Source organism: Perissodus microlepis, chromosome 15 (genome assembly GCF_051167445.1).
Source record: "Perissodus microlepis isolate ML-2025 ecotype Zambia chromosome 15, ASM5116744v1, whole genome shotgun sequence".
NCBI lineage: Eukaryota > Metazoa > Chordata > Actinopteri > Cichliformes > Cichlidae > Perissodus > Perissodus microlepis.
Genome location: NC_140475.1, coordinates 11,972,296 through 11,997,633, shown reverse-complemented (window position 1 = coordinate 11,997,633; position 25,338 = coordinate 11,972,296). Strand labels below are relative to the sequence as shown.

Genomic DNA, 25,338 nt, shown 5'->3' with positions numbered 1-25,338 from the left:
TTAGGATGAACTTTATCTCTACATCTTCTAGCATCCACTTAGCAAAAATGGAATTTCTGGAGAACAAACATCACATGCAGGCCTTCCTCAGTCTGGCTGAGTCCAAACTAAAGTCCTGGATCATCAAATACGGTCAACAGGAATCTGTGGAACTGATGCTTCACAGCTATATCGTAAGCTCAGTCTCTGATTTGTTTAGTTTGATCTTCAGGGTTCACCTGCATGCTTATATGGAAAGGATTTTTAATTTTTAATTAATTTTTGTATATTGCATAATAATTATTGGTTGATGAAGGATAGTTACCATTACATAGCACATGTATAAGATATTTAGTTCTGTTTCTGTGTATCTGTTAAGATGCTTTTCACATCTAATAACATTTTCTTTTGGAATCTGTCTTCATCAGTCATTCGTGGAGAAGCAGCGTTTCTTTGAAAACTATGAGATGTTGTTCCAGTCTCTGAAACTGTCTGCAGAGGCCTATGTGAGTGCTGACAGCTCAGGTGAGTAGTTCAAGGTGTAATATTTACTATATGTATATATAAGCATTTATTATCCTATCACTTTCTTATAATAAAGTAATTCAGTAATTCTCCCGGGAAGTCTGGGAAATGTTTATCAATATCCTGGCCAGACAGTAATCTGATATAAAATTATTGCGATGATGTCAGAATCACATAAAATGTCCAACAATGCAATAAAGCAGTCCTGCTCATTGATTGAGAACATCATTATTATGTCACATTTCCAATGCATTCTCATCCTTTTAATGGAACTTTAATCTGAAATTGATCTGATACTTCCAGTGTATCCTGGCTGAGATCAGTATCTCTCAATTGTTCACTATATTTCAACTTTATTTCCCTTTTCAACAACTCACTAACCAATGAGGCTTTCCCTGCCAGCAGCTCAGTTTGCCCCTGACTGGTTTCACAATTTGATAGAGGAGGAGAGTCTGCAGGCTACAGCTAAATGAGGTTCCTCCACTCTCTGCTCTCAGTGGGGAATACGACCCCATTTGCTAGTTGGGGGGCTGCTCCACTTCTGCAGGTCTCTGGGCGCAAACTGAGCTAGCTTGTTGGTTTCATTAGGTTTCAGGGTTGCATTGCTTTAGGGTATGCAGAGCAGAGAAGTGAGGTGTGGTGAGAAATCAGGACATCTGAGGTTTGATTGGTCGACCCCACAAATGAAATGCAGCAGGTCCTGCTGGTACTGTAGTTGGCATCGTGGTTTCTGATTGGCTGCCTGAGAAAAATAAGGAAAAGGGTTAGGGTACTGATCTGTTTTTTGTCTCCCATTTTAGAAGCATCACGTTTATCTGATGTGTGTCTTTATGCCATTGTTTTGCACATACTCTAACAACTAGAGAGTTTGCATCTAAGAATGTAGCACAAGCACAGATGATACATCTCCTTGTAGTGAGATTTTGGGGTCAGGGAGTTTTCTGCAAAATCGTGTGCCTCCTTTTGCTCTATCGAGTGTTCCCCTGCCTTTGCCAAAGTGTGGTGATGTGAAACAAAGCAGTGAAAGTCATCAGGCACACACAGACATAAAAGGTACAGCTGCAGCTCCAAAACAGCTGCTTCAGTGCTTCATTTTCCATTTGACTCTTGTGAATAAGTGACATTATTAGCGGCAGCAGAATCAGAGGTAATGGTGGTGTTGTCGGTAGCTGTCATTCTTGTTAAACTTTACCTCTCTTCCAGTGGATGAAGGCGAGATGGGAGTGCGCAGGTTTATGCGGGAGGTGGTGACTCAGTGGAGGAGTCTGTCCATGGAAGTGCGCAGCGTGAGGAGCATGCTGGAGGAAGTGCTGTCCAACTGGGAGAGGTACACCTCCACTGTGGCCTCTTTGCAGGCCTGGCTGGAAGATGCAGAGGAAGCCCTGAGCCAGCCAGAAAACACAAAACGGGTATGAGATTAGATCTTAATACTGTCTGAGCCTTTGATTTTTTTACTTTATTTTTTCTGTGAACAGATTAGGAGCCTGTTCATACACCCATTTATTTGATGGACTCAGATTTAATTGTAGCAATCAAGCCATTTTGAAGAATTTAGATTTTTTATGTGGAAGCTTATTAGGAGTCTCCACTCAAGTATCAAATGATCCTACAACAAGCCGCTGAGGATATTCCTGTTGTTGCATTGCCATGGTTACACAGACTCACATCTCCGTCTAGGATTAGACATCTAATTACCCCACTTTTTTATTGTCCTTCCTTTGTTTCTTTCTTTGAATCACTTTCTTTGTTCCTTTTTTGATTAGCTTTCTTCATCTCTTTCTTTGACATTCGCTCTTTGTTTCTCTTAATTTCTTTGTCTTCCAGGAGTTTTTCAGGGATCTCAGCCACTGGATGGATCAGCATGCAGCCATGAACGATGCAGGGAATTTTCTTATTGAAACGTGTGACGAGACAGTGTCACTTGATCTCAAGCAGCAGCTACTCATTTTAAACGGGCGATGGAGAGACCTCTTCCTCAAAGTCAAACAAGTAATGAATGAAAACATCTAAAAATACTGCCTGTCAGACAAAGACAGAATTGGGTCAAAACATATGTGATGGCTCTGTTTGATTCGTTTCTCAGTGTAAAGTGTAATTAGCTTCTTTTTTGCTGCAGTATGCCCATTCAGATGAGTTGGAGAAGTGGAGAAAAGAACACTTGAAGGCTATTTGGGCCCTGAAAGAGCTGCTGGACACTGCCGAAGCCAAACTCAATGCTCCTGTTCAAGTCTCTTTCCTCAGTGTTAGGGCTTTTCTTCAGGATGTGGAGGTGAGGAAAGCAAACTGTCAGTTTAACTATCAAATGTAAAAGATAATATAGCCTGACAGTAAAAATACAACCTGTCAGTAATGTTTTTTTAAGCTGGTGGCATTGCAGCATCATGATACTTTAGACTCAATGGGCACCTACACTTACATACATACTTTATATTAGACCATCCCTGATCACATCGCTTAGAGTTTGTTTCACATCTGTTCTTTCTTAAGCTGGTCGAGAATGACAAGCCTGACTCTGAAGTGGACCTAATATGCGTTTTCTTTTCTTTCTTTCTTTTCCTGTTGTGTTTATTTGCTGTTACTGATGGTGGATACTCATGTTAAACATGGCCAAAGTTTCAAATATGGAACTAGATGGAGTTTTTTTTTTTACTCTTAGCTTTATGTGATTTCAAAGAGAATGGTCATCACAGCTCTTTTTAGGAACACAGCTGCCCCACACACCAACAGCAGGTGAAACCTAACTGTTTTACGTCCTTCCAAGCCATTTTCAGACATGTAAACTCTCTTTTTCATGTTAAAGAGGGACTTTTAACAGGACTCTGTGTCGTCCTGTTATAAGCTAACTTTAGCAGCAATAAATTGAAGTAATTGTTTGTGGTGTGTATTTATCGGTACACCTTTTAAGGTCCCAACACGGCATTTCAGTGGGGTTGTGGTCTGTTCCTTGGGCCATTAGAACAGTTTCTTTTTCAGTCCTTTTATTTTAGATTTGTTGCTGTGCTTGGGGATCATTGTCCTGTTGCATGAGCCAAGAATTTGTTACTCAGAGGAATTCAGGGTTGACTTAATGGCTATAAGGTGCCCAGATCCTGTGGCTGTAAAATGCTCGCCCTAATCACGCCTCTTCCACCACACTTAATAGCTGGTGTCAGGTGTTTTGCTTGCAGATATGCTGTGTTTTATGACAAACTATCTCCACTCTGGTCTCATCTGTCCAAAGCACATTGTTCATATGTAACTTTGCAAACCTGCCATGTTCTTTTTTAAAAGAGAACAAACTTTCCCCTGGCAACCCATGCAAACTTGTTCATTCTCTTTCTTACTGTACTGTCATGAACTTTAACGTTTAACATGCTAACTGAAGCTTGTAGAGACTTAGAAGCTGCTCTTGAGTTTTTCCTGTTGATTTTCTTCCTTTTTAACATGACTGTATTTCAGACTTTGTCTACGAATTAGTTACATACAACAGACCATAGTCTATTTTAGATGCATTCCCACTATGCTGGCAATGCTGTCCTTGGTCTTGGCAATGGTACTATCTGGGTAGAGCATACAGAAGTAAGCTTGTGTGACGCCCACTCACTGTGAAATTCGGATAATTTACTTCTCTGTACTCTAATGCATGGCACCAGATAGCTGTCAGACTTTGTGGTGGTTAAAGGCAGCTAAAGATCTGATCTGAGAGCGTCCAGAATTTATGTTCCATAAATGCAGTTTCATCAGTTAATGCTTAGAAATGTTCATGACTGCAGTAAATAATGTCACTGGCTCAGGTCAACATGAATTGAAGCTCGAGCTCTCTTCCTCGCCTGAGACAAATCAGATAAAGTCACGCTTGAGTCACGATAAAGTGAGATTTCACAGCTGCACTCAATGTGTGAAAATAGCTTTACTCTCATACGTTTTTGATAAGGTGTTACTAAAAGCTGCAAGTCACTGCTTTATTGATGTCAGCATTTTTATTACTAAAACAGCTTTGATGGCAGTGCTTTCACTTTAAGAACGTATGAAATGACCCTTTACCCTTGCACGTCGCATCGCAGAATACCAAGCAAAAGGTTGTCGCTATGGAGACACAATACAAGTTGGCTGCCCGCAGCGCTCAGCTCCTTGCCAAGGATGCTCCACAGGATGAGGCAACCAGGGTCATGGCAACTATGGCAACAGTCAAAGGTCAACTAAGCAAGGTGAGTCTCATTCGAGGTAAACACAAAGCCTTTTAAATTAATACCTTTTTTCGCTGTTAAGCGCTCCGTTTTGTATCTGTTCAGGTGAGAGAGCGGTGCCCATCTCTGATGCGGGAGTGTCATGCCTTTCTGCCGCTGTTGGAGGAGATGGAGAAACACATCAACACTTTTTACCAGGCCTTGGAGCGAGCGAGTCGCATCACTTCTGCTGCGAGAGACCCAGAGTCACAGGCACAAGCCCAGCAAAAATACAAGTGGCAGGTCAGACACGAACACGTTAAATTTACAATAAGTGCTTACTAGATATGTTTTTATTCTTTTTTCAGTTTCTTTTTATTTTTTTTACAATTATTATGGATATGAGCTGCCAGCTCCATAAGCAGTGATCTGCATTTACAACACTACAGTCCTGTTGCTGTATCTTTTATGTATTATTGTTCCCTTCTTTTATATTCAAATCTGATGCACGCTGACAGAAAATAATAACTCCCCTCAAACGTCTTCAAAGCAATGAGCCTCTTATGAAAATTCAAGGAGTAGAAAGAAGAGATATTTGTGTTGAAATTTAGCTTACTTAAAATACGTGCTTACTTTACTCTGAGGAGAATTATTGTGTCATTTCTAGATGCAGTTTTCTGCAGTGAACCACTTCCCATCTTTACTTCTGGGGAACTCTGCATCTCTAAGATGCTCTTTCTATACTCAGTAATGTTACTGACCTGTTTCCAGTTAACCTAATTATAGCAAAGTGTTTCTCCAGCTGTTTCTTTTTTAACACCACTTACTTTTGTCGCCCCCTTTCCCAACTTTTTTGAGATGCGTTGCTGCCATCAAATTAAATTGAGCTCATATTTTTCATGGAATGATAACATTATCTCAGGTTAAACTAATATTTTCTGTGTCCCATTGTGAATAAAAAATGAGTCTATGACATTTGCAAGTCATTGCATTTTGTTTTTATTTACAATTTACACTGTGTCCAAACTTGTAAAAGTCTATCCATCCGTTTTCTTCCACTCATCCAGTTCAGGGACTGTCGGCTTGTCCAGTGTGCACGCTGCCTCGCTAAATTGGATAGCTAGATAAGAAAATGGATAGACAGATGGATGGATATTGGAAACACAAGTAATTTTTTTAAACTTCTTGTCTCCCCTTTTGTGACAGGATTTGTTAAACCATCAGCAAAGCTGTAAACGATGTTTATCGGTGATTGAGAGGAACCACCACTCCCTGCAGAGGGCGCTCTCCACCAGTAAGGTGCTCAGGAACTTCGACATATCGTTGCTGCAAAAGAGAGTTGTTGAAATTCAGGGCTCGGCACAGGTTAGTATTACAGTTATGCATTACATGCATTTGCATACCAGAATGCCAGTCAGAAACCACAATATTGATTATACTATAGAGATTACACAGACATCAGAAAAACACAAGGGATTGGTGCAGATTAGATTTACCCACCATGTGTGTTACTGTTCATTTGTTTGTAGGACAAATAATGTAATTACACTGTATTACTACTATCTAACCTCTCAGGCTTTGCTAAAGGAGGTTGGGGAATGGAGAAGGCAGGAAGAGGCCAACAACTCCCTGAGGAGGAGATTTGAGGAATCACGACAAGAGCTGGAGAGAGTGCTGAAGAAAGCTCAGGGCTGCTTGAGAGAGACTGGAGATGCTGAGGAATTATTAAAGAAACACACTGTAAGATTAAACCTGTAACCTCTAAGCATGTCTGTGAAAGCTGCAGCTAATCTGCAGAGGCATTTCTATTTTCTAATTACATTTTTAAGTGGAAACGGGTAGAGTGTTAACATTCTTGACTTAACTTTTACTCTGTCTTGTGTCGTGTTTACTCTTATTTTATTTCACATTACAGGATTTCTTTGGACAACTGGACCAGCGGGTGCTGAGCGTGTTTTTGAAAGCGTGTGATGAGCTCACGGACATCCTGCCACAGGAGGAGCAACAGGGGCTGCAGGAAACTGTCCGCAGGCTGCACAAACTCTGGAAGGTCAGAGGTCACCATGGTTTACCACTCTCACTAATTACTGTACACCTCTTGAGGCGCATAAGCACTACTTCATTAACTTAACCAGGAAAACCTTTGGCTTCAATAGAGTCCCTCCAGTTTGGTTCCAATTAACCTGGTTAGATAAAAATGCAACCCTCTCTGTGTTTATTTGCAGCCACTCCAGGGAACTTTTGATCAGTGACAGATACAATGTGACACTTAAGGGTAGCTTTCAGGTCTGCTATGTTTTGTCTCATCTCCATCTTTTTTCCAGGACATGCAGAGTGAGGTACCATCTCACCTACTCCGTCTCAAGGTGGATGTGGAGCGAAGCCGAGTTGCTGTGATCCTGCAAGACTGCAGAGCAGAGCTGCACAGAGAAATGCAAGCCCTATCTGGCACCTGCACCAGCGAGCGAGTGATCAAAGAGCACAGAGTGAGTCCCGGATTTAGTGGAAAATTGAAACAGATTGAACTGAAAATCAGAGAAAGACAAAATCACTTAATGTTGTCATCACTGACATTCGGGAGCCTCTCATATCTTAATTTTCTTTTTTTTCTTCTTCCTCAGACTTTCTTCAGGGAACGCAAACCTTTAATTCAGAGCGAGAGGAGGATTAGAAACATGGAGGATCTGTGTTACAAGTTGCCTGACAACGACCAAGCTTATCGAATACTTGACTGCACTAGAAGGGCTGTAGAAGAGGTTACAGAGCAGATAAAGAGCACCCACCTCAAGCTGGAGCAGCACCCTGATAAATGGAAAGAGTGGAATGAGAGGTAAAGATGGGCAAAAAGCACAGATTTAAAGCGATTTAAAGCAAATTCAGAACTCAGTGGTCCATTTTTGTTTTAGGTTCTGCGAGCTTTCTGATTGGCTCTCATCTCAAAAAAGGCAAATGAGGCTCTTAAGAGGAACAGCAATAACTTCCAGTCATCAGGAGCAGCTTGATGCTGCTGTTCAGGTGAGCTAGTGGGCTACATTTGCTGCTGTAGGCACTGAGATTAGGCTATACTTTGACTTCAGTTAACATCTAGTGCTTCCATCAATTCCAGGCACTACAGGAAGCAGTGGACACTCGAGAGGAGAGTCTGCTGTGGCTCAAGAGCCGCCTTGCTGTGCTGTCTGAAGTTAGCTCTGAAGTGGAAGTCCAAAGGCAAAGAGCAGCCTTGGCTAAACTCTCAACTGACCTGCGGGCAGTTTACTCTTCACTCTGTCAGGTATTCCAGGATAAGTGCTGAATATTCTCTTCCGTACTGAAAAATTTCATCAAAAAATAATCTAATGACCTTTTTGCCACAGCTGGGTGATGAGGGCTCTGCCATGTTCCAGTATGAGGAGCTGAGGGACGAGATTCATGGTGCTCTGGAGGAGGTTCTGAGGGCCCGAAAAGAGGCTGAGGAGCAGATAGGCAGAATTCTGGATGCTGAGGGTTTGGAGGAAGCCAAACAACTTTACCTTATTCACCAGGTATGTGTTTAGAACAAATGCACTTGTAACAACTTGGTTTCCATGTTTGAAAATCTCTTTTGTATTTAATTTAACAGTTTAACAGTTTACATTATGAATGGTTTGAGCAAGGCAAAGCAAAATCAAGGTTGCTCACAAAATAGCATGTTGTTTTTGTGTCTGTGTGTTATAGCAACACCTAAAGCACCTGCATGCTAACAGGAGAGAGGCAGAGCTTCTGGTGTCCCACTGCCGCCAGCTGCAGAAAGGGGAGGGGCTCAGTCAATCTCTACGGGAGCTAGAAGGAGCTTTCAGTGAGGCTGACCACAAATCAGGGGCAAAGGAGCAAAATCTGCAGGTAGGCAGAGCCAAGATTTTTCTCATGTCGGCGCCCTGGTGTTTGCATGTGTGAGTGTCATTGATCATCCACACACATTCCCGCTGTGATAATTGATTAGCCTATTGCTGACTGTTATCCTGCACGTTAATTTTGTTTGTTACTTTGTGATTTCTTTGTACACTTGTCGTTATCCTTGAATTGATCAGAAAATTAAAATGTAAATGTCGGTGTATTTTAAGACAGCAGATCATCTGCTGTCGTAAAATACCCTATGCTTACAGATGAAATCAGGAGAATGGCAGTAAATATTACAGTGCCCATCTCCTTTGTGTAAATAGTGCATGTTATCATCAGGTATGAATTTGTACCTGCTAACGTTACTCTTTCATTTCTTTGTCACTTCAAGGCAACGCTGAGCTCCTGGGAAAGTTTTGAAGCAGAAAGAGAAACAGTTTGGAGGTTCATCAGCAATACTGACAATGAATTGCACAAGGAACTCCTTTTCAACTGCTTGGACAGCCTGAAAATTGAACTGAAGCATAACAAGGTGTGTATGTGCAAAACGTGCATGCATTCATATTCTGGTTTATTGGCCTGTATTTGCTCATGTTGTGTAACTGCTTGTTTTTCGGTCTATAGGAACTCTTCACGGAGGTCGAGGAGTACTCTATACGAGCAGATCTCCTCTCAGAGAAAGCAGAAGACATTCAGCTTGGTCCGAAGACTCAGACTCTTATCCTGCAGCAGGCGCAGTCCACCAGAGAAGCAATCGCACAACTTCAAGACCACCTCAACAAGAAGTATGTCGGAATATTTTCTTCTATTACATTTTTTTTTTTTTGGTGGAGATGGGGACAAGCAATAAAGGTCTGAAATGTGGTACGGGCCTTAACCGGCAGTTCTACGAGTGCCCAATAATGAGCTTTAAGTGTAAAAATTAACTTGTGATATTAGTCTGAAAAAAAAAAACCTAAAGTATCAAAATGTAAAATTATATTTTGCCAACATATGATGTCTGTCTGGCATTCACCTGCAAATTGCATCCATGCTATTGTCTGGTTGTTTGTTTTCATTCCAATATTCTGACCTTGGGCTGTTGCCTAATCTCATGTGTCCCAGTGTTGTCCAGCTGGAGATGATATTTGTGTGGTGGGAGCGCTTCAGCAGTGAATCAGCGGCCTTCTTTCTTTGGATCAATCAGAAACAGAAGGAGCTGGAGGCTGTCAACATTTTCTCCTCCTCTGATCCTTTAGACAAACACATCAGCGCTGTAGAGGTTTGTGCAGGTCTATATTTCTATCACAGCATTACATTGTATACCTGATCACAACGTTTCCAATTGGAGGTCAGTCAAAGGTGAGGCAGTTCACTGCACACTTTTTACACAACTCCTTAAATATTTTTTATAACTTCACAAGTAAATACTCATCATATTTTTTGGTTGCTTCAGTTTAACTGGAGTCACATTGCTATCTGGTCTTGTGTCTGTAGTTTACAGTATCACTGTGGCCCAAAATGATTAAGATTATGATGAAATGAGATTAAATTTTAATCTAACCCCAAGGGAAATTGGGTCAGTGCTGTAGCAGAGGCTGGAATTTAAAGGAAATAAATTGATCATATTTAATAAAATATAATCTTGGCATGCCTAATCCCAGACTTGTCACTCTCATGATGGTTTTTAGGAAAAAAAAGGATACTGCCATTATCTGCTTTTTTTTTCTTCTCAGTTTGAAAATAAATTTCTTCTTGAAAGAGCGATCTTTTATCGTCGTAATTTCCTGTATGCTTTCCCTCGTTGAATTCCTCTCTTATTGCATCTCTCCAGGCCGTGGGGGAAGCTTTAGAGGAGAGAAAGGCGGTTCTTGTCCTCATGGAGGCCGACTGTGAGGCTCTGTCCAGGTTTGTGACTTCTGGAGAGGCCGGTCGCATCCGGGCGCAACTTAACCAGACGAGACAATACTGGGAAGAGCTGAAGGGGAGAGCAGAGCAGCTTGGCGTGCAGCTCAACCAGAGTGCCTCCTACAGGCAGAGATGCAATGATAACCTTGAACAGGTTTAGAGCATCACACAATTTATGACTTTTATTAAAGGTATTTTATTACACAATACAAACTGACTTTTTTATTTTTATTATCAGGTTAAGAAAACAGTTAGTGATCTGAATGAAAAACTGGACTGTCTGATCACATGCTGCGTATCGTCATTAGAGACCTACAAAGCCCTCCAGGATCACATTGTAAGAGCACAACTTGGCACCTCTTTGATACATGAATAAGTATCACTGGCTTCCTTTTCAGAGTGGTGCCATGTTATTATGTTGTATTTTCAAGGGTTTACTTAATGTGCAGTTGATAACAAGTATTTTTGTGTTTATCCCAGGAGGTCTGCCAGACTGTTGAGCTTCTGAAGCCCAGGCTTATGGCCTTGTGTTCGGCCACAAAAAGGCTTGGAGAGGGCAGCCAGCTGGAGGAAGAAGTGGCTAACCTCCAGAAGCAGCAGAGAGAGTTAATGGAAAAGGCTTCAGAAAAGAAATCTATGTTAGAGAGCCTTCTAGCTCTGTGGCAGAGGTACAATAAACTGCAAAATGTGGTTGCTTTTGTCCTAGACCAGGGATGTCAAGCTCATTTTGTCTGGAGGGCCACATCAACTTTGTGTTAGTGTAAAGTTGTTTAACTGCACATTTATTTCCCTTTTATATATTAATAAAAGATAAAGAAGTGCAATTTCAACAGCACATCGTAGTTTTTCTACACGATAAAGTTTTCTGTCATTTGCTTGTTTATCTATTACTTAATATGAATGGTAATAAAAATCTCTGTGGGGAGGTCTTTAACAGCAGGAAAAGCTGCAAAACATCTAAACATCTTTCCAAAGCTGTCCCAGCAGGCCAGATTGGAGAAATTGCCGGGCCAATTCTGGCCCCGGGCTCTTATGTTGATACCAGTGTCCTAGACCTTTTGGAAAATGAGCATAAGTACAGGAAAAAGTCAGTGTTTGTCTGGGATAGAAGAGACAAATGCTAGACAAAGAGTGTTAATTGTTAAACTGAAGGCATGAGTCACTGTTCACTGTAATGTGTGAAGATTTATCCATTTAGTTTAGTGTTTAGAGTTTATTATGCTTTGGTATGGCCCAAAGCAGGGTTTCGGGTGTATGTGTCCCTTCAACACTTTTGTATTACTGTGGGGTCTTTACATTACAATATAAAGCGCCTTGAGGCAACTGTTGTCGTGATTTGGTGCTGTATAGATAAACACCTACAACAGGCCTGTTTGAATATTTCAGATTTTGCCACATTGAAAAAAAAACAAACATAAAATCAAAAAGTACATTTATAAAAATGGAGAAATATTATAAGTCATTTTTTGAGAAACATCTGTAGTCTCCATTAGCACACACCTGCAGTTGAATAAGCAAATGCCATTTTCCCTTCTATTGTGCATGTGCTGTTTCTGCTTCTCTCTGTGCCAGTTTCCTCTTTATTCCTCTGAATCTGTCTCTCATCTTAGTGTGATGTGGAAGAGCGAGATCTTGTCTGTCCCCCTGTCAGCCAGTGCATTTCTATTCTAATTATATGCTTTCTTATCGCTTTCTTTTGTCACACAATAGTCCTTCACCGGAGTGATTGTTTCTTTTCTGTTTAAGCGTGAGGAGAAAATAATGATCTAGCCACATGGTGGCTGTTTAAATTGCCCAAGCTTTAGCACTTCCTTTTATTTACCCAGCCGGTGACTCTTTTTGAAATGAACTCAATTATGTTTTTGCCACTAAACTTCAGCAGAGTTTATGTGTGTCTGTTTGTGTGTGTGTTCGGCTTAGTGTCTCTGCAGTTAGCCTCATCCTGTATCCTGCAGGTATATGTATAAGGGATTATTTCCAGCACTGGGTGCACTGGGAAGATATGGTTTCCCCATTATGACCTTGTCACTGATACTAGGCTTTGGTCAGATTTAAGAAAAAAAAAAAGGAAAAAAAGTGAACTTGTAATTGTGTGTGTCCTAAGGGGATGCAACTTATATTTTCCTTGATTTTAATACATGCAACATCTGCATCTACAGATATGAAAAGGAAAATTTGTCCATGAAAAGCTGGCTGGACAGGTGTGAGTCTGTGTGCTGCCCAGACACCGAACTGCTCTCTGCAGATAAAGTAAAGCTTAGGAATGAATTACAAAATGTGCAGGTAAAATCTTTTTACTTTTCTGTATTTGTTTCTACAAGAAAGTTTTGTTATTTTATCTAATTTGCATTGATGATATGCCTATCCAGGAAATGCAGGTAGAGACGGTGTCACACGAGACTCTCCTTCAGGGTCTCGTGAATCTCGGGCTTTGCTTGTACCCCACGGCACCCGAAGCTCGTATCCAGGAGCTCAGTGATGATCTCATACAACTACAGGAGAGATGCGCTTCTGTGAAGAACAGCATATTACACAGGTATTTTTTAGGGTGATTGATTATGATATAGCTTATTTACATCTGGGTTACAGTATGTGAATGGATCCTAGCAATTTTTTTTTAAATTTACATTTAAAACAGTCACTTCCATATTCTCAGTCCATGCTTTTCCCACCCTCACTTTTAGGATAAAGCGGTTGGAGCTGCAGTTGGAGCACTTGGAGCAGTTTGATCAGGCACTGCTGCCCCTTACCCAGTGGAGTGAAAACTTCCTGTCTCTCTTGAGAAACTCTTCCCAGGTTGATATTGCTGATCTTGAGGCTGTGTTTATTAAGCTGAAGGTGAGAGATCAATAACTTGCTGTCAGCACTGATGTCCTTTATAGGCTGTATGTATATTGGAGCAGTTTTAGTAAACAAGTTTGCATCGATTGCTGTTGGAGCTCACATAAATGTGTCTAATTGAACAATCGTGTTGCAGGAGCATGAGGCACAGCTACAGGAGAATGCATCGCTGAGAGAGACTCTCCATAAAAAAGAGTCCTTCCTGCTTTGCTCTTCCACCCCAGAGGCCCAAGAGCAGCTCCAGGCATGGAGAGAGGACTGCCTGCAACCTCTCAGTGAATCCCAACGTCTCCTGCTGCTTCGTAAAGAGTGCCTGACCGAGTTAAATACTTTCCTCGAGAAGCATAAAATGGCTGCTAAGGCCGTGTGTCGCCTTCATGAGGCTGTGGAGGGCAGAGGGAGCTGGGACCCTTCCAAAGCTGAAGAGCTGCATCGCGAAATAGGAGAGGTGGCTAAAGAAGTGGCCCGACTTGAGGCTGAAGCTGTCGGGTTAGATGGGCAGCTGAGCAAAGCACATCTGCACCTGTGTGGAGCAGAGTGGAGGGGATCTAAAGATGCCAGCCATCCTCAGGGAAGAACATCTTGCAGAGGACAGGCGGTGGCCCTGACAATGGCTCTGGAGGAGGTGCAGAGGGGTGTGGGGTGGAGACAAAGTGAAGCGGATGCTTTAGGGGCTTTGTGGAGCTCCTTCAGAGAGAGAAGAGAAGAAGTGATGAAGAATTTGAAGAAACTGTTGGACGATGCAAGACAGGAGGGCATCAGAGAGAGCTCTGTACAGGCCTTTCACAACAGGTTTGTTCATTTTAATTTTGACACTTCAGCCCAGTAAATATATCAGTATTCATAGTGTCAGCACAGTTGGTAATGTCGGCTTTCAGTAGTAATAATGCTGTCAGTCCTTGCTTCATTCCTACTCTTTGCATTTCTACTGCCTACTATGAACCTTTGATTCAAAGATCTACAGTATGCCAGAGTCTATTGTCTATTACAGAAGCCAACATACAGGCAGACAAATTTAATCTCCTGGAAATTGAGATGTAATATGTTGGAATCAGGCTACTAATCTCCATTGTTTTCTTCTGCATCTATTCTCCCAGGATGCGTTTCTTTGTCCAGCTGGAGGATGAGCTCCAGTCCCTGCAGCACTCCCAACGGTGGTTAGAAGAAAAGGGAAACCAGCTGGCCCAGAGAGACAGTGAGCTGGCAGGAGAAGCACTCAGGGAGGTAGCTCTGGTGAAGACAGCCTGGGATAACGTCAGGATGCTAATCATCAACAGGTAAGAGATCAATTTTCTCTCACCCATCTGTTTTTTTCCATCTTTTACCACCTGCTTTAAAAAAAATAATATATTTGACGTTTTCTGATTTGTTTTAACATGCAGTCAGGAACACAGTGGAGTTGTGTTAGATCTTCTTCGCCAGTTCCACCACCTGAAGTCGATCCTCACCACACTCATGGAGAGCGCTCAGGCCGTTGCTCACAATCTGCCTGACCACAACCACAGTGCTCAGGAAGCCAAAAGGACTTTCACGCAAGTCAGTAGTTTATGTTTATTCTCAGAAAAGTATTGAATTATTACATTTCTGTGCATCGGACTAAAAAAAAAATGACCATCATAGAATTGCTTGGGGAAAAATATACAAGGAAAAGTAATTTCTCTAAATAAATACAAAAGAAATAATTCAAGGGATGAGGGACATTAAAAAAATCCACTAACTAGAAAACTACTTGACCCAGGTGCTTCAATTTTTTATAGGTTGGTTTCTACCAATCTACTTTGTGATTAGGGATAGTTGCAAAGGCACCCAGCACACATGCTCTCTTCTTGGCCAGAAAAAAACTTGGCTGTGAAGGGTGGATAAATTGAATGAAAACATCTTGCTCTGCTTTCAAAACAGTCTTTGGCTGCTATACATAAAAATGAGTGCCTTATAAAACTCATAATGACAAAATGTGAAAAATGATCATCAGAAATTTGGGATATAATATATAATATTAAGAGAAATCTGCTTCTTCTAATTAAGTGAGTTTATATTTTGTACATGGTGTCATGGCTGAAGAAATTATACTGAAGTTGGGTCTAAATGTGGGTTTTTTGTTTTGTGGTAGGGGTTTCATATTCGATCTTTAATCTCTGTAAAACCTTTCACCTGATTTGGACTGTTTTTTAAAAAAAAAAAAGATGTGCCCTGTATATGAGAAATTATCAACAAACATCAGTTCATCAACTCAAAATTATGATTTCCACAGATCTGGCATCGGGGATTGGAGTTACATCATTGTATGTTAGCTTAAGTTATCCTCATGTTCATAGAGCCATAGTACCAGATACTTAATAACAATTGAATGCCATGCTTAAGTAGTTTTTTAATAGCACGATTTTAAAAAGGGCTACTAGGAAAAGCATTTGAAAACAAGTTTTTGAGAAGATCTATTGATTGGTGTGAGGGATTTGATGAGCTAACATGAAATGAACCTATTGTTAATTTTAAAGAATTTATACAGTAGTAATTTATATAGTAATCAAATTGGTAACTTTAATTGTGAGCCTTGTTATGGAGTCAAAAAGGACAGTATCCATTCCTCTCAAAGATTTTTTTTTTTTCATTGTTATGACTTGTTGGAACTTTTGATGGTCGAAAGTATTTATTCATTGTGATTTTACCTACTATAATGAGTTAAAATATCAACTACTGTTAAAACCGGATATGATAGATCCAAGTATGACTTTATTTTTTATATGAAAACTTATGTAAGAATGTTTTTATGAGCTAAGAAGAAAAATCAGCTTTAGTGTCATTTTCTGGTAATTCAATGAGTTTTAAGTGAGTAATAATCTATTTTCATCAAGGAAATTAGTCTGAAAAGTTCCACAGCTTTCTCTGTGGTTTGACTGTTTTTATTGTATATTAGAAAAAAAACAGGAGGTGGAGGAAGAAGAAACTTGTCTTATATTTATTTAGCAAACCAAATCTCAGAAACCCACTGTCTTACCTCCCCACTGAACAGTATCTCTCCCTCCTGTTGCCATTTCCCTTGCTGTGTTCTCTTCAGCATAAAGCCATAAAAGATGAACTGAGAGAAAAACAGGAAGACATGGACCAGCTCATCAGGACGGTCGAGGACCTGCAGAGGGAGCTGGAGAAGGTTCCCAACTGTGAAATGTCCTCCATCCAGAGAGACACAGAGACACTTAGAGAGCAGTGGCTGGCGGTGAGTAGTCTTTAGTAAAGATAAATGCACAATACTGACTTTCTGTTATTTCAGGTGTTTTGAAGTGAAATATTTTTGTAACATCAAAAAGTTTCCCAGAATTTTCCACATCTAAATAAAAAACTGAAAAAAATCCATAAACTATAAATGGTGTTTTCCCCGAGTCTGGGCCTGAAGCACAATAATAACTATGAAGGGTATGAACAAATCTGTGTGAGTATAAAAAAACATTCATCTCTGCTGAACACCTGCGCCGTCACTTTTTTCAATTATATTTTTTCTCTGCTTTTTATTTTATTTTATCTACATTTTCTCCTCTTTTGAGTTGTTGTTGTCTGCTCAGCTGTCAAAATGAGACAGAGAAATAAATAAGTCTAGACAGGTTATCTGTGTCTCTGTCTCTCTCTGTCGATTCTCACTTGCACATCTGTCAGACTAATTAGGCAGCGATTTTCTTCCATCTCCCTGTAAAGCATACATCCCCTGTTACAGAGAGAAAGCCAAACACAAAGGAGGTGGGCCTTCCTCTCCTCTTGATTGAGATGTATTATTCTCTTACATACCTCACATAGTCTCCTGGTCTCTCTTTTTCTCTTTTAAGATCGCAGAGAAAATACAAACCAATACAGAAAGATTAGGCTACTGTGTGAAACTCTGGGATGACCTCAAGGCCGCAGAGCAGGACATCAACCAGTGGACCAGTGGATCCATCGCTGATCTAACCGACGCTGTCGCCAGTCTCAGTGACAAGGAGAAGACAGAGGCCCAGCTTGCGACCTTTCAGGTCAGAGTACGCTGCGTGAAAGTGTGCGCAAATGAATGTTTGCTCAGATGACTGTGAATGTTATTTAATTGTCTTGCACTTTGATTCATAGGAGGAGGTTGAAAAGAGGGAGCACATGCTGGATGTTTTGGAGGAGAGAGTGGCAGATTTGAAGGCTCGAGCCAGACTGCAGGAAATCCCATTACAAATGCAGGTGAATGTATAGGAGAAGAGAAAAATAATGCAAGGTATTATTCATCAAAGATTAAAACCACAATATGTGGAACCCAGACTTCTTCTCTGATCATGTGCAGATTTTGCGTATAGAATAAGTAGACACTGAAACATCCAGTGCTGACGACCTTTTTTTTGCGGCTTGGTTCAGTCTTCCTGCATCCAGTAACCCTCCTCCTCTCATCCACACCTGTTGCCACTGCTGTTGTGCTCTTGTTGTGTTACCAGTAAGAGCTTCAGAGGGACATTTGAGAGTGCTTAGCAGTTATAAATGTTAGACGGTGTGCAGAAGCTCAGTGCATTAATGTACATGCAGCTAAACCGGCAGGATTATGTGACAGAGACACATCAGGAGGATTAGGTGACAGCCGTGGCAGATAAAAGGAGGGGCCATTTAATTGCTGTAGCCAAGGGGCAGTACTAGTGTGTCAGTCAAGCTCTGCTGTGTGTGTTTAGAACATGTTTTGTAGTGGTGTAAACAGCATATTTACACCCATGTACGTTACAACACAATTTATTGACTTACCTATTTATTTTTAGCTTATGACACCTGTGGTTAAAATATTTTTTTTTTCTCAGTTTTTTCTTGTTTATAAATAACCGTTCTATTAATTCGGGGTCTCTTTCGTGGCCGTCTCTCCTTAACATAGTACAGCACATCAGCAGAAGCCACATTTATCTTCATTATTCTTCCAATTAATTTGCTATGCTATACTGCCTCTCCCTTCCACTTCCCTCAGTCCTCTGCAGGAGTACTAATTCCCCCTGTTGCTGGCTGCCTGGAAGAGTGCATCAGTTTTTTTCCCATTTATAGGGCCAGGGCTTTGAACAAACAAAATAGTGATAAATCCCTCTGTGATCTTGGACAAAGCCATGGTCCTTGATCCCTGTGTAATTTACTTTCATCTGATTTATGTGGTTCATGCTTTACTCCTAGAATTTCTGCTCCAAATTGCCTCTTGATTGACTTAAACTTTACAAATAAGCGCTCTCAGTTGAGCTGAAGACAAATAAAGTGTCATGGTCCTGGGTCATTTTGACCCAGCGTTTTGTGTTTCCTTGAAGTTCATTTTTGTGCCTTGTGTTTATTCTGATTTTGTATTAGTTTAGGGTTGAACCTGAAGTTTGGTGTATATTCAGCCCTACCTGTGTCTGTCCTCGGTGCTCTGTTCATGTCCCCGTGTTGTGTTGTAAATCAGTCTGTGTGTTCCTGCTTTACTTTGAAGGCTCGTGTTCTGGATTTCCTGTTCTATTCTGAAGGTCTGTGTCTGTTGTCATTGTGTTCAGCTTGTGCCCTCCAGTCATCATGTGTATTCAGATCAGCTGTTCTTCCCTCCTGTGTGCGATTACCCGATTACCTTGTGTGTGTGTGTGTATATATAGTGGGTGTCGGTCTGTGTTCGTTGTCGGTTCGTCTGCGTTCTATGGTGTTTCGTTCCTGTCTCTGCGTCTCTCTGCCCCGCACCCCTTTTGTATGCTCTCAGGTTTGTCATTTAGTTCTTCCAGTTTAGGTTTCTTCAGTTGTTTTCTCATGCTTCGTTGTCTGTTTCTGCCACTGTCACCTGTAAATAAACCCTCACTCATATCATCAGTCGGCTGCCTGCATTTTGGGTCCTCCTTTTCCTCCAACACCACACGGCTCACCCCGCCAGCCGTGACATAAAGTATCTGTACCTTCTACTCAGGAGGAACTTATAGTCACAAATCTATGAAACCGTAAATCAAATCTATGAAACTGTACTGGACCAATAATTAAACATACTCTTGTGTTGTTTAAATGTGACTAAAACTGATTCTCACATGTCAGGTCCTGCAGTCAGATCTGAGGAAGAAAATGGCCCATGCTGAGGAGGTGTACAATCAGGCCAAGCACACTCTGACCTACTTCAGTTTCCAGAAAGAGCGACTGGAGGACCTCATGTCCCAGATGGCCCAGCGGCTGGAGGCAGTCGAGGGTTCCTTATCGGACCTCACCGAAATTACTTCCCCTGAAGACATTGGCACTGTTAAGGTATGGCATTATCAGTTCCTTCAGTAAGACAGAAAAACTCACAAAAACTGTACAAAGTTTATTTTATTTACACACCTACAACGAGCTTATTACCTAATTAGTTAGAGGAACTAATCATAATGTGCTAATTATTGTTATAAGATAAGATAAGATAACCTTTATTAGTCCCACACGTGGGAAATTTGTTTTGTCACAGCAGGAAGTGGACAGTGCAAAAGTTATGAGGCAAAAATTAGGATACAATAAGAATAAATACAGTACACAACTGTAGAGAATAGAATAAAAATAAAATACTATATACAGTAGAATAAAATAAATATACAATAAGATAAAAATAGAATACAAATGCTATATACAACTGAGTAAAAATACAACGATGACAGAAAAGATTATTGCACTTAGTGTTATTGCACATGTGTGGATGTGTGTGTTTGATCAGTTGAAGTCTTTGTTGTGGAGTCTGACAGCAGTGGGGAGGAAAGACCTGCGAAATCTCTCCGTCCCACACCGTGGGTGCCGCAGTCTCCCACTGAAGGAGCTGCTCAGTGCTGTCACAGTCTGCTGCATGGGGTGGGAGATGTTGTCCAACAGTGATGACAGCTTAGCCGTCATTCTCCTGTCACTCACCACCTCCACTGGGTCCAGAGGGCATCCTAGAACAGAGCTGGCCCTTCGGATCAGCCTGTTCAGTCTCTTCCTGTCCCCGGCAGAGATGCTGCCGCCCCAGCAGACCACACCATAAAAGATAGCAGAAGCCACCACAGAGTCATAGAAGGTCTTCAGGAGTGGGCCCTCCACTCCAAACGACCTGAGTCTCCGCAGCAGGTACAGCCTGCTCTGCCCTTTCCTGTAGAGGGCGTCTGAGTTATGAGTCCAGTCCAGTCTGTTGTTCAGATGAACACCAAGGTACCTGTAGCTGTCCACAGCCTCAATGTCCATACCTTGGATGTTCAGTGGTTGCAGTGGAGAATGCTTGTGCCTGCGGAAGTCTACCACCAGCTCCTTGGTTTTACTGGCATTGATCTGGAGGTAGTTCAGCTGGCACCAGTCCACAAAGTCTTGGGTCAGTCCTCTGTACTCCTTGTCGTCCCCATCAGTGATGAGGCCGACTATTATTCTAGCAGGAAACTCCTCAAAAGTATTTCCCTAATAAAAATCTGAGCACCATAGGCGGTGTAGTAGGTGTTCTTTCCTTTAAGAAGGAAAGAAATGTTTACATCATAGAATTTTGATTCCTGAAGGAAAACGCCTGTCCTGATTAGTGATGCTTTTCTGGAGGACAGATGTCAAACCAGCAACAGATCAGCATCCGTTCTGCTAGAAGAGACTGTTGCCTTAGGACACATTTGCAGGATAGACACAGTACAATACATACAGAGCACATAGCTATAAACGTGCAGAATTATTTGCATAATTTCTCACTGTGATCCATTTCCAGGACCTGCAGAGTGTCGTGCAGCAGCAGAGGGCAGACATGGACTCGGCTAGAGATGCCCTGACTGCTCTGTGCAGATCGCATCCCTCTGAGGAGCTGTCACGCCTCTCGTCTGATCTCACCTCCATTGCCAAACGAACCGAGACCGTTTCCCAACGCTGTGCCAAGACCAGAGGAAACCTGCAGGACGGTCTGCAGCTCCATTTCAACGGTAAGCGATCATCAGTTTTGCTCGGATTTTGTTTGTGCCGTTGATGATGTATCAGCTAATTTACAAAAGGTGCTTAATTCTTCTTCATTCTGATGCACCGAGCGATCTTATCTATCAGTAATAGTAAGTAGCCGCAATAACTTATTCCCTGATGAGGACAAATTAAAATTTTTAATAACACTTAAAATGCCATAATCACCCAATCAAACATTGCACTGTTACACGAAGCAGAGCCATTTGTTCGTGTTAGCAGCGCAACAGATTTGCTGTTGATTATCCTACATTTTCCCCAGAGCGCACTCAATCCGCCCACTACAGCCCACACTCCATTGACACACATGCTGTCAGGTACACTGGTGCACTCTCACTGCGCCGACACACACCTGTGCCTCGGAGAGTAATGTCGCTCTCGTCACATCTGCTCTCGAGGGACTCATTTTGGGCTTGTTGCCAAGGCAACCTAGCACTCCATAGCGTGGACACGCCCACACTTTCCATCTGCCTTAACACACTGCTTGCTCTCACACTTCTTCTTCAGGTTTCTTCACTTTAAAATGTTTTTTCTGCCATAATCTGCAACATCCGTCTTCCTCGACTTGTCGCTGTATGTTTCTTCAGCTTTTAACTCATCTCTTCTTCCTGTTCCCTCAATCAGAGCTTGTCCAAGACTTCAAATCCTGGCTAGCGATTCTGAAGTTGGAGCTGAAAGAATGCTCTAACCCGTCAGGAGATGTTGTCCTCCTAGGAGCCAAGTTACAAAGGTTAAAGGTACGTTACTTGTTGCTCTTTTTCTCTGTGCAGATGTAAGGGCTATGAAGTGCATATTCCACTTAAAAGTTCTAAGGAGGTTGACTTGTTGATATGAGCATGCTACAGTATAAACAATTTATATTTTTAGAAACATATATCTGTACCTTCCACATAATTTATTAGTATAAGTCATAAGTTTAAACTGGGCTTGTAAATAATAAACACTTTGAGTTGTTTAAATGGATGAAAACACACAAAAAAGTCCCGATCTGAAGATTTTGGCTCTTTATTTAGAGACGCATCCTATGTTGACAGGTATCACTTCAGCGGATTTCAGAGGGTGAGGAACGCCTCTCTCAGGTTTGTAAAGAGGCTGGGAAACTCCAGCTCCACCTACCTAAAGCTGGAGCAGTGCAGGTTCAAGAGAACCTCTCTGCCTGCCAGCGAGAGTGGAGGAGCTTTCTGGATGGTTGTTATCAGAGCAAGCTGGACTTGGAGGAGAGCGTTGGCCTTCTGAAAAAGTAACACTCTCACTTATGGTTATTTCTTCCTTTTATACAAAGGAATTTGAATCAAATAGAAATATGGCTCTCATTAATTCTTTTTTTTCTTCCTTCCCCTCTTTTCCCATAGTTTTGACGACTGCGTGCAGGGTATAAGAGACTGGCTGAAGCAGATGGATCTCAGCCTTAAGGCTGAGCCAGTTCTTGGGGGAGAAAGCCAGCAAGGAGCCCCAGACACCACAGAAGAGCTGGAGAGGATGGAGCAACTCCATAAGGAACTGACAGAAAGAAGGTTTGTATATGAGGGTGTCTGTGGCCATATGCTATACATGTCACAGCATAAGCTACTGAATATTCAGAACAATAATATATCATTTTCTTTTGTAAGGGAATCTATTGAGCGACTCTGCCAGGAAGCCCAAGTTCTATCTGAGGCAGGCCGGGGGTCAGGAGGAGAGGTCAGAGTAACAGGCCAGCTACAGATGGAGCACCAGGCCCTACTGAAGGCAGCCAGGGAGAGGCTCAGAGGCTGCCAGGAGAGCCAGGCTTTTGGAGACACTCTCCAGGGGGTTTGGGCCTGGCTGGAGGAGATCCAGGAGCGACTGGGTACAGTCGACAGCACGATGGGGACCAAAGAGCAGTTAGAGCAAAGGCTGGAGACGGTGCAGGTGAGAGGACAACAAGACCACATCTGCATGTATTCTTTATTTAGGTAATTCACCTTTATTACAATCTAGTTTTTCCAGTGAACACAAGAGGGGGCTGTTTGCTTAAGATATATTTATATATATTTTATTTTTATTTTTTACTCTGAATGTCTGTTTGCACAGGATATCCTGCTTTTGAAGGGAGAGGGTGAGGTCAAGTTAAATATGGCAATGGGTAAAGGTGAGCTCGCCCTGCGCAGCTATGGCGCCGCCGGACAGGAAGTGGTTCGCTCTCAGCTGCAGGAACTGGAGGACGCATGGGCTACACTGCTTGTGACAGCCATGAGTTGCCACAGGTACAACTACTCACTTTAACTATCACCTGCAATTTGTTATAAACTAAAAATGATAATCTAATGAGTAAAGAAGCATTCCTGCCTTTAACTAATTTTGCATGCAGTTATAGAATACATGTATGCTTTTGGATAAAGCACTTTGGTTAGCACTGTCACCTAACATCAAGAAGTTTTCACGTTTGAACCCTAACCGGGGCTTTTCTGTGTGGAGTTTGCATGTTCTCTCTGTGCGTGGGTGGGTTTCCTCTGAGTACTCCTCAAGGTATGCAAAAATATGCATGTTAGGCTAATTCCTGGTTCTAAATTGGCCGTGGATGTGATGCAGATAAAGTGCTTAAAATTCAAAAAGCACTGTATGGATGTGTGGATAAATTTGGCTTGTAGACTGAAGCACTTTGACTGGTCAGTGAGACTAGATGAGCTCAATATAAATGCCAGTCAATCCCCATTTCTCTGCCACTGAAACATTTGCCCATGAACATTTAAGAGAGGATGTTTCTGTTTGCCAAAAAAAAAAATTCTCTCTTAGGAACAGGTTATTTTCAGCACCACAGATTGATGTGTCGGTGCTGTTAATTACCATTAGGTTAAATAAATAATGAGAAGTATGTGTCTCATTTTCCAACTGTGACTGATGTGTCTTAGTATGTGCTCTCGGGTGTGTTTGTGTGCGTGCGTGACGGCATGCACGTGCATCAGTTTGTGTGTGTGTGTCTAATTGACCAATTATGGCCCCTCCTAGAAAAAAAAATTGATCCCATTAGGGACTAAATGGCGGATGGCAAACAGTGGGTCACACATGCGGTGTGTTTGTGTTGAAAGGGGAGCGGGATAACAGGAGGCGAGGGGTAGCAGGTGAATTAGAGGTGTGTGTGAGTATGTGGATATTGGCACTATTTGCACAGGCAGGGGTAACAGATGGCAAGGAAAATTATGGGTGTGTGTCTGTGTCCTTGTGTGTTTTGAACCTCCTGATAAAAGGGGAGAAAGGCTTTAAGCCAGTATTACTGCCAGTTTGTGCTTCTTCTGCAATGCTGCAAATGTACAGGAGAGTAAAAAGGTGTAAAAAGATTTTTATGCACCAAGATTTAAATTAAGCAGTCTACACATGTAGTTGTAAAAGATTTCATGTGATTTTTTTTTATTTTCTATTTTTTTTTTACACCATTTGTAAAAGTGTATGAGAGATCTACTGTTCTGTCTCCAGTCGATTAGAGTGGACTGTGTCTCAGTGGGGAGGATACCTTGAGAGTGCCGCCCAACTGCGCTGCTGGATGGAGGTTGTGGAGCGGGAGGTGTGTGCCCCTCTCACCCCTCAGCCAGGACCTAGAGAAAAAGCCTCACAGCTGGAGAGACTCCGTGCTCTGCTGGCTGATCTAGAAGACCACCAGATGGCGCTGTCCACACTGGAGGAAAAAGCCAGAGAACTCTTCAAGAAGACTGGTGATGCCAGCTTTAACCATGGTGCTCGCACCCAGCTGCAGGTGCAGTTTGACAACCTCACAGCTTTGGTGGAGGTACAAAACATCTGCCTTTATTTATTAATTTACAATGTAAATGACCTTCAACCTCTTTCACCTTGATCAAGGCTTTCGGTAATATAACGTGTACATTTTTTGTGTTTCTTCTATAGGAGAGAGTACGTCTGGCACAGGCAGTGGTGTTGGAGCACCAGGACTACCTGGAGGCCGTTAGAGAGCTCACTGATTGGCTAATGACTGCAGGGGAGGAGCTACAGCACTGGTCTGACACATCAGGAGACTCCACATCCATCAAAAAGAAACTGTCAGAAGTTAGGGTAAGGAAGACAAACATTTGTTGGTCACCTCAAGCATTTCCATTCTGTGCTTACCGCCCTTTTTCGGGGACAAATCATAAAGAGTTGCAGATTATTTCAGCCCACATAAATTAAGTGATAAAACTGTAGAAAAGACACAAGTACACGGATGCTAAAACAGTATCAGCTAAACAATCTAAAATTT

General features: G+C 41.9%; 1 protein-coding gene across 7 annotated transcripts in view; it reads left to right on the top strand.

Annotated features, from left to right (window-relative positions):
- The window catches only part of syne1a (spectrin repeat containing, nuclear envelope 1a), a 136,165-nt gene that overhangs the window by 32,624 nt on the left and 78,203 nt on the right, over positions 1-25,338 (top strand). For all 7 annotated transcript variants that reach the window (XM_084952168.1, XM_084952170.1, XM_084952169.1 and 4 more), the window contains 40 exons: positions 5-173; positions 408-504; positions 1,708-1,913; positions 2,329-2,493; positions 2,621-2,773; positions 4,548-4,691; positions 4,776-4,952; positions 5,856-6,014; positions 6,225-6,389; positions 6,565-6,699; positions 6,974-7,135; positions 7,271-7,479; positions 7,556-7,664; positions 7,756-7,920; positions 8,003-8,170; positions 8,343-8,507; positions 8,896-9,036; positions 9,129-9,289; positions 9,609-9,765; positions 10,318-10,545; positions 10,630-10,728; positions 10,872-11,059; positions 12,551-12,674; positions 12,761-12,927; positions 13,076-13,229; positions 13,369-14,024; positions 14,330-14,509; positions 14,615-14,768; positions 16,288-16,446; positions 17,048-17,230; positions 17,322-17,423; positions 19,251-19,454; positions 20,893-21,100; positions 21,756-21,868; positions 22,166-22,371; positions 22,484-22,645; positions 22,742-23,021; positions 23,184-23,356; positions 24,564-24,873; positions 24,990-25,154. In XM_084952168.1, coding sequence (XP_084808294.1) covers positions 5-173; positions 408-504; positions 1,708-1,913; positions 2,329-2,493; positions 2,621-2,773; positions 4,548-4,691; positions 4,776-4,952; positions 5,856-6,014; positions 6,225-6,389; positions 6,565-6,699; positions 6,974-7,135; positions 7,271-7,479; positions 7,556-7,664; positions 7,756-7,920; positions 8,003-8,170; positions 8,343-8,507; positions 8,896-9,036; positions 9,129-9,289; positions 9,609-9,765; positions 10,318-10,545; positions 10,630-10,728; positions 10,872-11,059; positions 12,551-12,674; positions 12,761-12,927; positions 13,076-13,229; positions 13,369-14,024; positions 14,330-14,509; positions 14,615-14,768; positions 16,288-16,446; positions 17,048-17,230; positions 17,322-17,423; positions 19,251-19,454; positions 20,893-21,100; positions 21,756-21,868; positions 22,166-22,371; positions 22,484-22,645; positions 22,742-23,021; positions 23,184-23,356; positions 24,564-24,873; positions 24,990-25,154 — 7,222 coding nt within the window. The remainder of the gene's footprint in view (positions 1-4; positions 174-407; positions 505-1,707; positions 1,914-2,328; positions 2,494-2,620; positions 2,774-4,547; positions 4,692-4,775; positions 4,953-5,855; positions 6,015-6,224; positions 6,390-6,564; positions 6,700-6,973; positions 7,136-7,270; positions 7,480-7,555; positions 7,665-7,755; positions 7,921-8,002; positions 8,171-8,342; positions 8,508-8,895; positions 9,037-9,128; positions 9,290-9,608; positions 9,766-10,317; positions 10,546-10,629; positions 10,729-10,871; positions 11,060-12,550; positions 12,675-12,760; positions 12,928-13,075; positions 13,230-13,368; positions 14,025-14,329; positions 14,510-14,614; positions 14,769-16,287; positions 16,447-17,047; positions 17,231-17,321; positions 17,424-19,250; positions 19,455-20,892; positions 21,101-21,755; positions 21,869-22,165; positions 22,372-22,483; positions 22,646-22,741; positions 23,022-23,183; positions 23,357-24,563; positions 24,874-24,989; positions 25,155-25,338) is intronic.